Raw genomic sequence first — 13,859 nt, 5'->3', positions numbered from 1 at the left:
AAAATGAAAAATATTAGAGATAAATGTATATTTTTTTATATATTGGTAATATCTCATGTCTTTAACAACTAAGAAAATCATTAAAATAGCTCAAATGGCACAAAGGTTTAGGTTTATCCACATAAGAGTGTAAAATAGACGGTAAAATAAAAAAAATTCGATCTTAGATTATAGATACCATTTTACTAATTAAACTCATCATTGACATCTATATCAAAGTTTTACGTGTGAGAGGCAAGGATTAATTTTCATGAGGTAAAGATATAAATTTTGTTACTCACTCTTTTAATAAGCCCACATCAATATAAGAAAATATGTATTCTTCATCTTTAGTTGGCCTTGGTCATATTCTTAAATTTGTAAATAACTTGTTTTCAACAACCATGTACTCTATATTCAAATGAGTTATTTAACCTTTTGGAGAGGACAAACAATAATAAAAAATCGTACTTCATTGTTGAAAAGAGATTTTCCATCTTTATATATTAGCTTGTCCTACTTTGTTGACCTTTTTGAAATGCATGTGTATTGTATTAATGTGCTCTAGCCTTTGTTTTTATACCAACTTACTATTGGCTAAATGTTAATGTCCTTTTGTTAAATGCATGATTTGCTCTTGATAATTACCTTATATATTCACTTATTTTTTTTAAAAAAAATAATGAGAATGGATAAACCATAGGTTCAAGGTTAATAAGTTGGATGAATAAAGTTCAAGACGAATAAGATTAAATAAGTTCACTTTAAAAAGCCATTAATTTGAGCTAGGTTTACAATGATTAAAGTATATTAAATAGAAATTTATCAATTATGTTTAGATAGTTGAAATTTCAAACTTGAAGCACTTTAAAAACAACAACAGTAGCAACAACAACAACAGTAACACCACAACAATAATGATAATTTATGATTTACTATACATATTTTTTTATAATTTGTAAATTGAGCGTAACATAAATTGGCTAAAAGTGGCTTTAGAATCAAATTTTACACTTAAATAAACGACTACGTAAATACTACCTGTGTATATCTTTTTAATCTATACAGTTTGACTTTACGTTTGTCAATGTATAACTTCGACAAAAAAATATATTGTTTATAAACAAATAAAGATTGTAAAAGTTGATCTTTGAAAAAGAAATATTAAAGACAAATCTATCAAGATCTATTTTGATTAGATTTTTTCTTATTTATAAGTGATGAACGATGTGTCACAATTCACAACGAAAATTATAAACGATTTTAAAGTACAAAATATGTAGATTAAAAAGAAACGAATATTTATTTTGAATGCGAGAAGGTCCTTGTCAATCATAATTATGACAAAAAGTCAAAAAGATGGGAAGGGAACAGATTGGGTCGCTTTGGTCACGAGTTTTGCCAGTTGAAACCAATCAAGTAGTACCACTTAAATGTTACCCTTGTTTTTCTTTACCGGTTTTTTGGATTTATTATTTTACTGTACGAGTTTTTGAAATCGCATGGAGCATGGGCCTTTGTCTTTATAAATTAAGATGTCTTTACGCGGGCTATACTCTAGGCTGGTGGGCCCAATTCCTTAGAAACATATTGTCACTAGTCTAGCATAGGCCGTACAGATAAGTGGGCCTTGTCTATTTATTACTTCATGGATCATGTGTTTTACTATTTTCTTTCTCAATATTCTCTAGAGCAACAGTTTTCAAGAACACAATACATTGGTTAGTACTTTGTTTTGAAGGTGAGGAGAATTCTCTTATAAAAAATAAGAGAAATTGAGAATTTTTCTTATAAGGGATGAGAATCGAACCTCTATCACAGGAAGTGAAACGAGAGCATTACAAATTTACAATTATTATGCCAACTTTGATCCTAGTCCTCACTTCATTAGTTAACACTTGTTAGCTAATACTTAGTACTATAATACTTACGAGCATATCATCCATTTTTAACGACATGTGTATGTTGACTTACCAAGGATCCTTGGGTTCAATAACATCACTTTTTATTTTCCACATGGGAGACCAAGGTTCAAATCTTGGTGGGAGCAAATTTCAATGGAGTTAGGGTGCTTGTTGGGCCTATGAGTGAGTGTCCTATACGAGGGCAAGGTAGAGGAAATTCTTCTTCCCCAACAAAACGTATATGTTGACTTTCACATAGGTCAATGTATTGCTATGATTATTTATATATGTAATTATTGATTACTAAAACTTATTAAAAATTATTTTTTTTAAAAAACATTTTAAAACGAATCCAACAATATATTACATGATATCATATATATATATATATATATATATATATATATATATATATACTTCCTCCGTTCCATAATAAGTGAAACATAGGGATTTGGCACAAGATTTAATAAACATCACTTTCAAAAAGCAAAAAGTCATAAAATACCCTTTCTATTATCAAAAGGAGGAGAGAGAAAAGCAAACCACACTAGTTTGTGATGGGTATTCTTGTCATTTTATAACTTTCTTTTTTCCATTTAAGGTATGTTTCACTTATTTTGAAACGTTCTAAAATAGTAAGTGTTTCACTTATTGTGGAACGGAGGAAGTATATATATATATATATATATATATATATATATATACTAGTTTTATAATGCGGTCAAATAACATATTTAAATACTGCAAAATTTGAAGTATGTATTTAGAGACACACAGACACAGTGCAAGTGAATTTACCATGGAAAAATAGGTTGATGAATTGTTTCCATTAAATGATCCATGTCAGATGTTTCCCAATTTTCTCCCCCCTATTTCTTATGATTCTATATTTTATTTTATTTTATGAGTATTGTTAAAAGAAGAACCTACTTTGAATGAAGGTTGCAAATAAACAGAGGAAGTATATTTTTGGAGGTTATTTAGGGAGAAAGGAAGTGCTGGGTTACTATTAAAGATGCTCCAAGTCAACACTGATGAAATATTATTTTTAGTAATGATAATTTTTGTCTAGTTATTATTATTCTTCTACTTTATATACTTGCAAAATACTTTCTCCGTTTTTCAGATTATCCGTTTTGACCTTTAACGCTATTCACGTGTGTAACTTTAATTATTTTCTGTGATTTATATTTAAGAAAAAATATAATCATGTGAAATCTTATTAGATTTATCTCAATGTATATTTTTCAACTTTTTGTAATTTTTGCTTATTAATAATTAGAGATATAGTAAAAGTTTAAAATACTACATTTACCTGTGTATCCAAGGAAAATGGGTCTAACTAAAAAACACAGAGGTGGTAGCTTCTTATGAAAAGTTTATGGGGAGAAAATTCAACAGGCCTCCAAACCTGAAACAACTGCAAGGACCATTGGCCCAAATCTGACATGAAAACAAGAGAGAAAAAAGGAAAACAGAAAAGGGGTCAACTAGGAATAACAAGATCTAGCTGCTTCACCTTCACGTGAGACTTTCTGAATATTATCAATAGTGTTGCGTTGTTACAACACCAGGTAACAGGAGTACAGGACAGCGTAGACTACAATATTGGATGCTGAGTAGTAGTAATATCTACTAAATCTAAGATCAAATCTCGTCTACATCACAACGCTTCGTCAGTTCATCTAGCCAAAAGAAACAACACTAAACCTTTTATGAAAGTTAACACAAGCTCGGAAAATAAACAGAATTCCATTTCAGATGATTCATAGGCATCATTAATAACACTCTTGCATGACTTTAACTGGTCATAACTCATAACTCATAACTCATAAGGACAATAATGTAAAAAGACTTTAATCCCAAGTGATTCACCCCATCCTCACATGATTCTACTTGCTAAGAGCATTTCCAATGGTGATGGGTTTGATCACCAAATTTTCCTACTTACTCATGTTTTGATCATTTCATGATCAAATGTATCACCTCCATCCTACTTATAAACAAAAAAACCATCAAACTCCACATTATCTCTCTTACTTTTCACTACCCCACCTCAACTTTCTCTCTCCTATTTCTCTTTCCTACTTCAATAAATAATATAATTTACATATTAAAAATAAAAATGAATCATCTTATGATTACTTAAAATTATAATAATTAATTACCAAAATTAATTATCATTATTGGGTTATTAGTAAAATAATAATTATAGAGAAAAATGATGTATAAATATTTTTAGAGAGAAAAAGGTGAGGAGGAGAAGTGTTTTTTTTTTGTTCTGAAATATATCAATATGGGTATCATTTTATAGAGGAGAAAAAAAATATGAATTTTGGTATTTTCTTTTTTGGAAATAGGAATTTTCTGGGAAATTCGGTGGAAATTTCCCAAAAAAACACAGCAGCAGCCACGTGGCAGCTTGCCACTGACTGGCTGTGTGTGACAATGCTCCTTTTGTCTTCAATTTGCACGATTCACATGGTGATGAGTTTTTTCACATGGTGAGCAATGACATGATATGTCACTTGGTGATGGGTTGTGTATCACCAATGGGATGCTTGTTTTTTTTGTTCAACCCAAAATTTCTGATTTTGGTGATGGATTACATCACCATTGGGAGTGCTCTAAGTTAATTGAAATTTACCAAAAGATTTGTACGGTTAACTTCGTATCTAGCTAAATATTCTTCTCTTTGTATAAGAGGGGCAATAAATTTCCCTATATAGCAATTGCACCACGTTAATGGCGTAATGCTCTTTGTTTGAGTACATTCTTGCACCACAACTATGGGTGGCATTGACTAAAGATCATCAAAAGAACTCCCAACTCCCAAGTGATTACGACGTAATTGGTTGCGCCGTGCGAAACATACAACAATTGCAATCGATACATTGTGTTCTAGGAATTGATTGACAAAGAGAGTTTCAGAGTTCAGACACATAAAAACCATACTTTATATTATCAGAAGATAATGAAAACGAAAAGAAGTTTATGGTAGAAAATGTCTATTACAGTAAAGTATGTGATAAAATCACCCCACTAGTAAATAGTAATTCAACTAATACATGAACAAAAGTCCTTTATAGATGTATAAGCGTCCAATAAAGCTGACTGGAACACAAAGACTCCCTCTTCTAAATCTCTAAAACTCTTCAATATACATTTTTTTAGTGGCCAAATCTCGGCACCCTGAATTCTAATTAAAAACACATCAGTTCTGCCATTGAGAAAGGCTTTTAACTAACAATTACAAAGTTTTATGAAAATTATATCTATCTGCCTAACTCCAAATTAGGACACTGTTAGCAGTAATTTTGGGCGTTTAATTAATGCCAAAATTACATGATAGTCCTATATCTTTATGACTTACATGTTTTTTCGTCCGCAGCTCAGCCAGCTGCCACAGCATCAGCCCTCGGGTTATCCAGTAATTGATGAAACTTGGCACCTGACTTTGCACCTTTTCCGTACATGTCTGCACTTTCATCTGCAATTCTACCAACAGAACCCGAATTGTTGACCCTTGATAACAAGTTTTCGGTGCTGTCTGTGGGATTACGTTTGGTATCAACATTAGGTAAACCGTTCTCATTTCCTTGTCCCGACTGCACGCTTTTCAATTTTGCCTGCATTGTGTGATCACTTTGTAAGAAACAATGCAAGACTTATTTTAGAAAAATGTTGGCGGAAGAAGGATCCTAATGGACAGACATCTCTCCTAGGTCAAACTAGTCCAGCTTGGCATGTCAAGCTCTCCCTTGGAAAGGGATAAGTGAATCCCCACCCCAAAAGAACCCTTAATAGGGTTTGTTCCCATGACTTTGAGGTTGTAAGAAAAAAATCATTAGCACATTTCCGCTGGGCCAACTGCTACTTGTAGAAACAATGAACAACCAGAATATATGGATTATGGGGGTGAAGACGAGTTAGATAATCATTAAAATTACCGTTAATGTATCATTTTCAAGACGAAGTTTCTGTGAGTTTTCTACCACTTGATTGATTTCTGACTTCAGTGCGATGTTTTCAGCGCTGAGGGCTTCCACTTTTCTGGCAAGTTCCTCAGTTTCAGCCTGCATTATTGGTTAAGGAAAGAAGAACAAAGTTCAATCCTAAGTGAAGCTGCTTTCATTTACAACAAGTAATGAAGTAAACTAAAAATATCTTACCTGTTTCCTCAGTCTTGACCTTCTTGCAGATTCTCGATTAGATTGTTTTCTCCTCTCGCGTTTTATCTCCCTCTCATTCTGTGCCAGGTTATGATGAGGAAAAAATTAGAGAAAGGCACAACTTTTGACCTCAAACATCTTGGCTGTTGGGCATGACATTCACAAGAGAACGCGAATATAAAAAATCACCAGATAACAGGGTCATACCTGTACCTGTAACCAAGGTTCAGAAGACATTACTGTGTTAGAGGGAGAAACATTAGCTGAATTGGCTTTCACACTGACCCCAGGATTCCTCAGCTCCAATGTGGTGGCCACACCAGACGAAACAACAGTTCCCACTACTTGTCCTGCTGCTACATTTGCCGGAGTAAGGGGAATTCCCAACGCATTATCAGAAGGAGGAAGAACAGCCTTGATCTCAGTTTTTTCATCTTCGACTGTTTGTCAAATAAAAGGTTTAAGTTATTCCTTTCACCCTAGCATGTCTTGACAGGCCAGAACAATCTCTGACTCGGATTGATAAACAGGTATAAGCTTCATAGTCAATTAAGGTACACGAAATACGCATTCAAACAAGTGACAGGACGGTTGTGGGCCCAAGAGAGAGTGAAGTTCCGAAAATTCACCCACTAGACTTATGGGATATAGATTAAGCTACCTAAAATTTAGGCAAATAGCCACACTCATGATACAACCACAGAAGACAAACCTGACTGAATGTAACAAGGAACAGATATACAGAATGAGAATATCATACCATCTGTTGGGGTTCCTTCACGGCTTCTCTTCCTTTTATTATGATCAGCCTGGCATAAGTGTATGAAATCAAAATTCAAGCAATCACAGAAATTCATGCATGTAGAAGGCATGAATAACCACAAGCAAGAATGTGACCAGATTTCTTACTTCTTCAGTGTTTCCAACACTTCCATTACTGGAACCCTCAGTTTCAGCACTATTAAACCATCATAAATGTCAACATTAGTCCAATATGCTCATTTCAAATACCGAAACAGATATCTCCTCAGTTTATATCAATGTATAAATGGGAAATAAGAAAAATCGGGTTAACAAACCTATGCGACAGCCTATTCTCATCATCACCCTCCTTCTCAGTATTGCCATTTCCAATTGACATTGCAAGGCCATCAAACCCCTTTAGCTTTTTTATTAAACCTTTCTCGCCATCTCGAGGTGTTTTAACAGGTGTGTCCATGCTCAAAGGTGTAGCAACCTGGAAACCCCATAAACCATACTCATGTTAAAGCCACTTCATTGAACCTTATTAAACACATAGATCAAAATTTTGAAATACCAATGGTTCAGTCACAGCAATAGGAGCAGCTGCTTGATCAGGTGCTTGTGAACCCTACACAGAAGAAAGACAGACAAGCATACAAATGTTAAAGCCTTTTTCTATGCCATTAAAATTCTTTGGCCAAATTTCCAGTTTCAAAGTACTGCTAAACCAGCAATGTTCTTTTTTTCTTTCTTTTATTAGATGCAAGAAAACACTTACAAGAGGAATTGCAGGGTGCGCATAAACTCCCCCTGGTGCATAGATTGCGGCATAAGGAGCCCCATATGGTGGCACCATAGGCTGGAAAATAAAAACATATTTATCAAGAAGAGAACCACAGAGAAAATCATCAAACATAAAATTATTTAAGATAGCAAGATGTATTAATTAATACTTCCTCCGTTCCATAATAAATGAAACACTTCTCTAAAAAAGCTCTCACATAAAAGAGAGAAGTGTTTCACTTATTATGTAACGGAGGAAGTATATCCTAATCATGATATTTACCTGTGGAGGTCCCCACATATAAGGGTGAGGCGGATGCCCAGGTGCAACAGCTGAGTTGAAATATGGTGGCAAAGCAACCCTTGGACCATAATATGCCTAAAGAAATCCTCCAACATTGTTAGTAATTGTTCAAATTTGATAATAGTGTACGATTTGAAATTGAGATCCAGAAGTGGATGCTGGATATAGTTGAAGTATGGAACTCAAAAATCATTTACCGAGCAACTAACCTGCATGGCTGCCCAATCAGGATAAACATGGACAGTATTCTGCTCCTGTAAAAAGCACAAGATAAATACTCAAAAACCAGTCCTAAGTTTTAGTAAATAGAGACAGCAAAATTGATGTCCTTTAGTTTCATGGTGCACCGAAAAAAACTATTTCCACTACTCTTCGTGAAGAGAACATACAAAACCAGATAAGCAAAAGATCATAATTTATCGAGTGAACTATGATTCATAAATTATCCTCTTACAGTTGCAACTGGAGATGATTTTTCTGACTTGGAAGACTTCCCATCTTCACTGCTTCCCATAATCACTCAGCAACACCGAATTTCGAACCTAATATCAATCTGGCACACTAGATATTAGTTAATCGGCACCAGTATTTTAAATGCAAAAAGGTCGCAGCATGAAAAAATCCAGTTCTAAAAAAGCAAACATGACTCCTCAACCAGTTCTAATTCCATATTTGGAAATCCAATAATGGGACTTTGTGAGGAACAACAATTAGTGGTACATCTAGAAATCCAAAAATATGCAAAATTGACATAAACAACTTATGCAATTTTAAAATCCAACTTTAAATTTTTGGAAGATTTGACATAACAATCCATAACTTTCAACTATCTTCTCAAAATAATCCCAACTTCCGTTCATTTTGGAATAATCACGAGTTCTATAGACAATCTCAAAATAATCCGAACTGTTAATTGTAATAAACCATAAGCTAAAGTCCTGAAGCAATTAAGCTCGCGATACGCCATAAACCCCATATATCCCAAAAAGAAAGTTCTACAGTTAACATGATTGTATTTCCATAATAATTCCATCCAATATAAAATCAGTTCATGAAATCACCCAATCAAAACCCATATAATACAGATCATCCAATCAATCTAATAATTGGACCATCATTATTTACCAGCTCAATTCTGATTGTAAACTTGTAAAAATTTCAAGCATAACCATTTTTTTGTGTGTAACTGTGTAAGTGGGTGAACCAAAAATTACCAAGTTTTACCATTAATAGTATGTTCATCATCCTAACAAAAACATACCCAATAACTGAAAAAATTAAACTTGACGATTTCACCATCTTAAAAATTATCAATCATTAATATTCCATAGTTCTTCTTTATGTATAGATCACATGATCATCATCATATCATCATAAATGAAATAGATCTGCATCTGCATGCAGATTATTACAGCATAAATTCTGTCTAATTCTAGGTTTAGCTTTATTTTAATTTTTTTAAAAAAAATTCTTAGAAAATTTTAGGAAAAAAGAAAAAGGAACAGGGGTATTATTGTCTTTACACAACCTTACCGACCACACAAAAGTAATGGACTCTTGAAAAGCAGGAATGACACGGCAGTTACACCTCTAAACTGAAATGACAAAATTACCCCTAACCTTCTCTTCTTGCACACATCATTCGCTTTCATCATAAAAACATTTTAACAAAATAAATTTTAGCTGTTTCTAAAATTCAACTCCCTAATAAAAAAAAACCACAATACGACGTCGTATTCGTTTATTTTCACTCTCAAATTGAATCACTAATTAATCAGAAGTATAAAAATTAAGGCAATTGAATTCAGCAAAAGAATTACAAAAATAGAAAGCAGCATGATTTTTTAATTTTAATAAATAAAAAAAAAAAAAAACTAACCTTGGAATAAAATTGAAGAAATATGTTGAATGATGATGAATAAGCCCTAGAAATCGGCCTAAAACCTCAGCATTGTATTTAGAAAGGAGAATAAGTATGGAGGAGAGAGAAAATAAAAAAGTAGAAGAGAGAGAAAGAGAAGAAGGTGAAGAGGAAGGAAGAATGGGGGAGTTGAGGGAGGAGAGAGAGAGATTATGGGGGCGCCAAGCCAACATTCCACGTCATAATACACGTGTTAGTAGGTGTGAGTTGAGTAAGGGGTACTTCCGTCTTTTTCTATGGCGTGCTACATGAACTCGAGTTTCGTAGATACAAACATACAATACTCCATCTGTCACATAATAGACCGTTCCGTTTTGAGTTTATTCCAAATTAGGCTATGTTTAGTTCACCTGAAATTTTCTGATCTGAACTTATTTTTTCTGATCTGAACTGATCTGATTACAAGATCTTATCTTTTAGATATTTCTCAATATATAAGAAAAAATATAGTCATGTGGGATCTTGTTTGATTCGTCCCGATGAGTACTTTATTAATATTCAATTATTATGATTTTTACTAATATGTAATGAAAGATATAATGATTTTTAAATATAAGCATGATCTGAACTGATCTGATCTGAACTTATTTTTTCTGATCTGATCTGATTAGATCTGAAATAAGCAAAAATAAGGTGAACTGAACATAGCCTTAGTTTAAACACTTTCAATATTGGACCGTTTTTATTATTATTTTTTTGGACTATTTTAAATAAAATGTAGTATTAACACGGGAATTGAGGAGAAAATAGATAGAGAGAACTAGAGAAGTATCAATAGAATAAGGATAATTTTGTCTTTTACTACAAAATGCTACATGAACTCGAGTTTCAAAAATACTTCCTCCATTCTATGATTATTGTAATATGTCCTATTGGTATATTTTTTAAGAAACTCAAATGAAGAAGGAGAGATATAAATAGATAAAAGTAGGACTCATGCGATAGGATATGGATAGAGAGAATATAAACCAGTAAGGAAATATTATAATTAATATGAAACTTTCAAATAAAGAAAACGTTGCAATTAAAGGAAAATGGAGAAAGTATAAGTTACCTTCGATAGACTTCTCGTTTATCCTTTTTACATTTGTCAATGCACATTTTGTATCATTGATATATTTAGTTACATATTAGTAAAAGTCGTAAAAGCTTGATTTGTAAGGTACATAATTAGACAAATCAAATAAAATTCTGCATAATTATATATATTTTTATTTATTGGAGTTTTTTTGGAAGATTCTTCTTTTACTTTTGACTAGTGTAAAAAAATTAGAAGTGAAACGTCTAATATGGAACAGAAGGAATATTTGTTACAAAATTCTTTTTTTTTTTTTCCCGCAGAGTCTTACATGTAGTTGATAATTGTATTTTAAGGTTACTAATTGCTCCTTTTGTCTCTAATTACTTGTTACAATATTGTAAGCACAAGTAATTAGGAAAAGAAAAAAAAATAATTAAAGTTGGTATAGTTGGTTGCAGACCCTCATTTTCCCTTCTACGACAAAAAGGTTCGATTATTGGCCCTTGGAAAAAAATTCTTAGGAAGGAAAAAAAAAGTTATGGTGAAAACTATAATTTTATGTAAAACGCATATCTTGGAGTTGTCGATAGGAAGATGACAAATATAAAACAAAATATTAGTATTATTTGTGGATCACGGTCTCCAATACAGATTTGTAGCGAGTAAGTAAATACAATCCTTTATCGAAGATGTAACAATTGAATAAAACACATGGTTAATATACTAGGTGTTAATTATAATTGTTGGGGTTACTTATTACTATAGTATGGATGATTGATAATTGTTGAGGTTACATATGTCCTCTATTGAGGTCATTTATTATAGTGGTTATTGATCAATGTAATAGGGATTACTTATAGGGTTATTTATCTTTATTTGGAGTTATTTGTGTATAAATGTAGTTAGCTTATTTTTGATGTGCACGATCACATAATTATAACTCGTACTACTAGCTACACGATCAATTATGTTAATAGGTGCTGGAATGTTCCGTTGAAAGTTTCTACTTCGATATCTGGTTAGGTTGAGGACTTGAAGAGTGTTACTAAGGTCTCGTTCAACCATTATTTTAGGAAAGTAAATCAAGTGGCGGATTTCATGGCTCATAGGGGGTTACGAGGCTTCGTCTTTATTGTATTGATTTTCTTTTTCTAATTTGGTTTTTTATTCCATCATCTGAAAGGATGTTGTAGGCTGGTCCTGTATTAAGGATCAGACCTAGTTTTTCTTTTATGTAACAAAAAAAAATATTATAAGACTTGTATTTGAATAAAAAAAAATATTCTTTTGAAAATATCTAATAAAAAAAATTCTACTTATGCAAAATGGGTTTGATGAGTTGGCCTTATTGGTGGGGTCAAGAAGTGTCTAGGTAAGTGAGAAGTGGTATTTGTTTATTCACACCCATGTTCACCGTACACGTGGTGGCTTCTGACTCGATCTACGCGTCCATCCTTCTTGGTTTCTGTAAGAAGGTGGTGATGGTGAGGGGCCAACGCAACAAAGTCCACCCATGTCATGTGGCTTACTTGGAATTATGTCTTCTCAATTTCTTTTTACCATATTTTTTAATGACAAGGATAATTTGGAAAAAAAATAATTTTGGAAAAAAGTAATGATTTAACTATATTGGATTGGGTCCTTTGACATCCGGGATTGGCCACATATCAAACGGCTTTCCTTGGCTTCATATGCGTTTCCTTCATTTTTTTTAAGGTTTTTAAAGCCAACGGTGCATGTTGATTGTTGGCAAAGCTAACTTCATTTAACCACTTCTATTATATTTCAATCCAAAAAGATCTCCTTAAAAGAGATTAATCAGTATTCATATTAGAGGAATATCCTACTAAGCATATAATTATAAGTTGATATCAAGCTGAACTTGATTTAGTAGTAAGTAAAGAACATTCCAACCTCAAAGTTAAAGGTTCGATCTTCATTAGGGGCATTTTAAGAGAAGGGTTCCCCTTACCATCCCCTCGCTCTCAAAGTGTATGTCAGCGAACTCAAGTCGGATTAACGTGCAAGAGGTTCCGGTCTGATGTGGCCATTCATCTTACCATGTGGTCTATAGCGAGGGCCAAAAAGAATTTATAAGTTCATTAGAGCATAAACTTGTGAAATTTGAAGGTTGCAGCAAAGTCTACAATCGTAAAAGAATTTAATCCTTACTTTTTTGAAGCTTGAATATAGTTTTATAGGCGTTAATGGAGTCATTAACAATCAGAATTAGCTTGACAATCTTGTAAATTATGGCGATGACGGAAGGCGTTGGCGCATATGGCAAGTAATTTCATGATACGACATGATCTAACACGCGACACAAATTATGAATTTCTATAGTATCAACCAATGATTCTTAATAAAGGGGATTAATTAGAAGCGGCAAATTACATATTAAGCTTGTGATGTGAAATTAAGAGGTTTAGGGAGGAAGAAAGGAGAATAAAGTGAAATTAGCCATTGTTGGCTTAGTTGAGAGCTCGAAGAGCTAGAGAGAGAATTGAGTAAAATGACTACATTTTTATCATTGATAAGTGGTTAATGAATTATTACATCAACTAAGCTATATATACTACAAGCTAATAACAAGATACAAAGTACTTCCTATATAACAAAACACTTGCTAAACCATAATCTCCAATATGATGATAAGCTTATACAAATTGTAGAGAAGTTGGGTATTGAATTAATTCATAAAATTTGCAATGATTATAAAATTATACCCTCCCAGGATTGAAAAACATTTGTAATCAACCATGATGTCTTAAGAATAGATGTTGCTACTTGCTAGTAAGAGTTGCCTTGACAACCTTGCTAAATATAGCGATGACTGATACATGGTGCATTAGTGCATATGATAGCCATTTCCATGATACAATCATACAACCACGACCATTTCTAACATCTCAACACAAATGGTTATACATTTATTTTATCTTTAAAAGTTAATCACTATGTTTGAATATGGTAGGCATCATTTCACTTGTATAAAATCACTCAATCGTGTCATGCGTAAAGTTTTGTGCTT

At 32.8% G+C, this 13,859-nt stretch overlaps 1 protein-coding gene across 4 annotated transcripts; it reads right to left on the bottom strand.

Annotated features, from left to right (window-relative positions):
• Window positions 1–4,816: 4,816 nt before the first annotated feature.
• LOC104886686 (common plant regulatory factor 1) lies at window positions 4,817–9,954 on the bottom strand. Of its 4 annotated transcripts, none has more exons than XM_048637625.2 (13): window positions 9,766–9,954; window positions 8,341–8,439; window positions 8,084–8,140; window positions 7,866–7,961; window positions 7,578–7,658; window positions 7,374–7,427; window positions 7,135–7,292; window positions 6,965–7,013; window positions 6,816–6,864; window positions 6,296–6,495; window positions 6,056–6,133; window positions 5,834–5,959; window positions 4,817–5,512 (listed from the first exon to the last, which is right to left on the bottom strand). In XM_048637625.2, exons 2-13 carry the CDS (start codon window positions 8,398–8,400, stop codon window positions 5,276–5,278), a joined length of 1,245 nt encoding a protein of 414 aa, XP_048493582.1. In that variant the 5' UTR covers window positions 8,401–8,439; window positions 9,766–9,954; the 3' UTR covers window positions 4,817–5,275. The 4 variants fall into 4 exon arrangements, with proteins under 4 accessions (XP_048493582.1, XP_048493541.1, XP_048493522.1 ...); XM_048637584.2 differs by having other exon boundaries at window positions 6,269–6,495; window positions 9,766–9,953; XM_048637565.2 differs by having other exon boundaries at window positions 6,263–6,495; window positions 9,766–9,952.
• Between the last annotated feature and the right edge of the window lie 3,905 nt (window positions 9,955–13,859).

The sequence above is a fragment of the Beta vulgaris genome, chromosome 1 (assembly GCF_026745355.1).
Source record: "Beta vulgaris subsp. vulgaris cultivar EL10 chromosome 1, EL10.2, whole genome shotgun sequence".
Lineage (NCBI taxonomy): Eukaryota > Viridiplantae > Streptophyta > Magnoliopsida > Caryophyllales > Amaranthaceae > Beta > Beta vulgaris.
This window is presented reverse-complemented; position numbering and strand designations above follow the sequence as displayed.

What these genes read in the sequence shown, in the direction of transcription:
- LOC104886686 (XM_048637565.2), bottom strand. Translation starts at nt 8,400, where the DNA reads ATGGGAAGCAGTGAAGATGGGAAGTCTTCCAAGTCAGAAAAATCATCT. An exon ending in CGCACCCTGCAATTCCTCTT is followed by an intron (nt 7,428 to 7,577) that starts GTAAGTGTTTTC and finishes TCTTCTGTGTAG; the next exon opens with GGTTCACAAGCACCTGATCA. An exon ending in TTGCTGTGACTGAACCATTG is followed by an intron (nt 7,293 to 7,373) that starts GTATTTCAAAAT and finishes TGGGGTTTCCAG; the next exon opens with GTTGCTACACCTTTGAGCAT.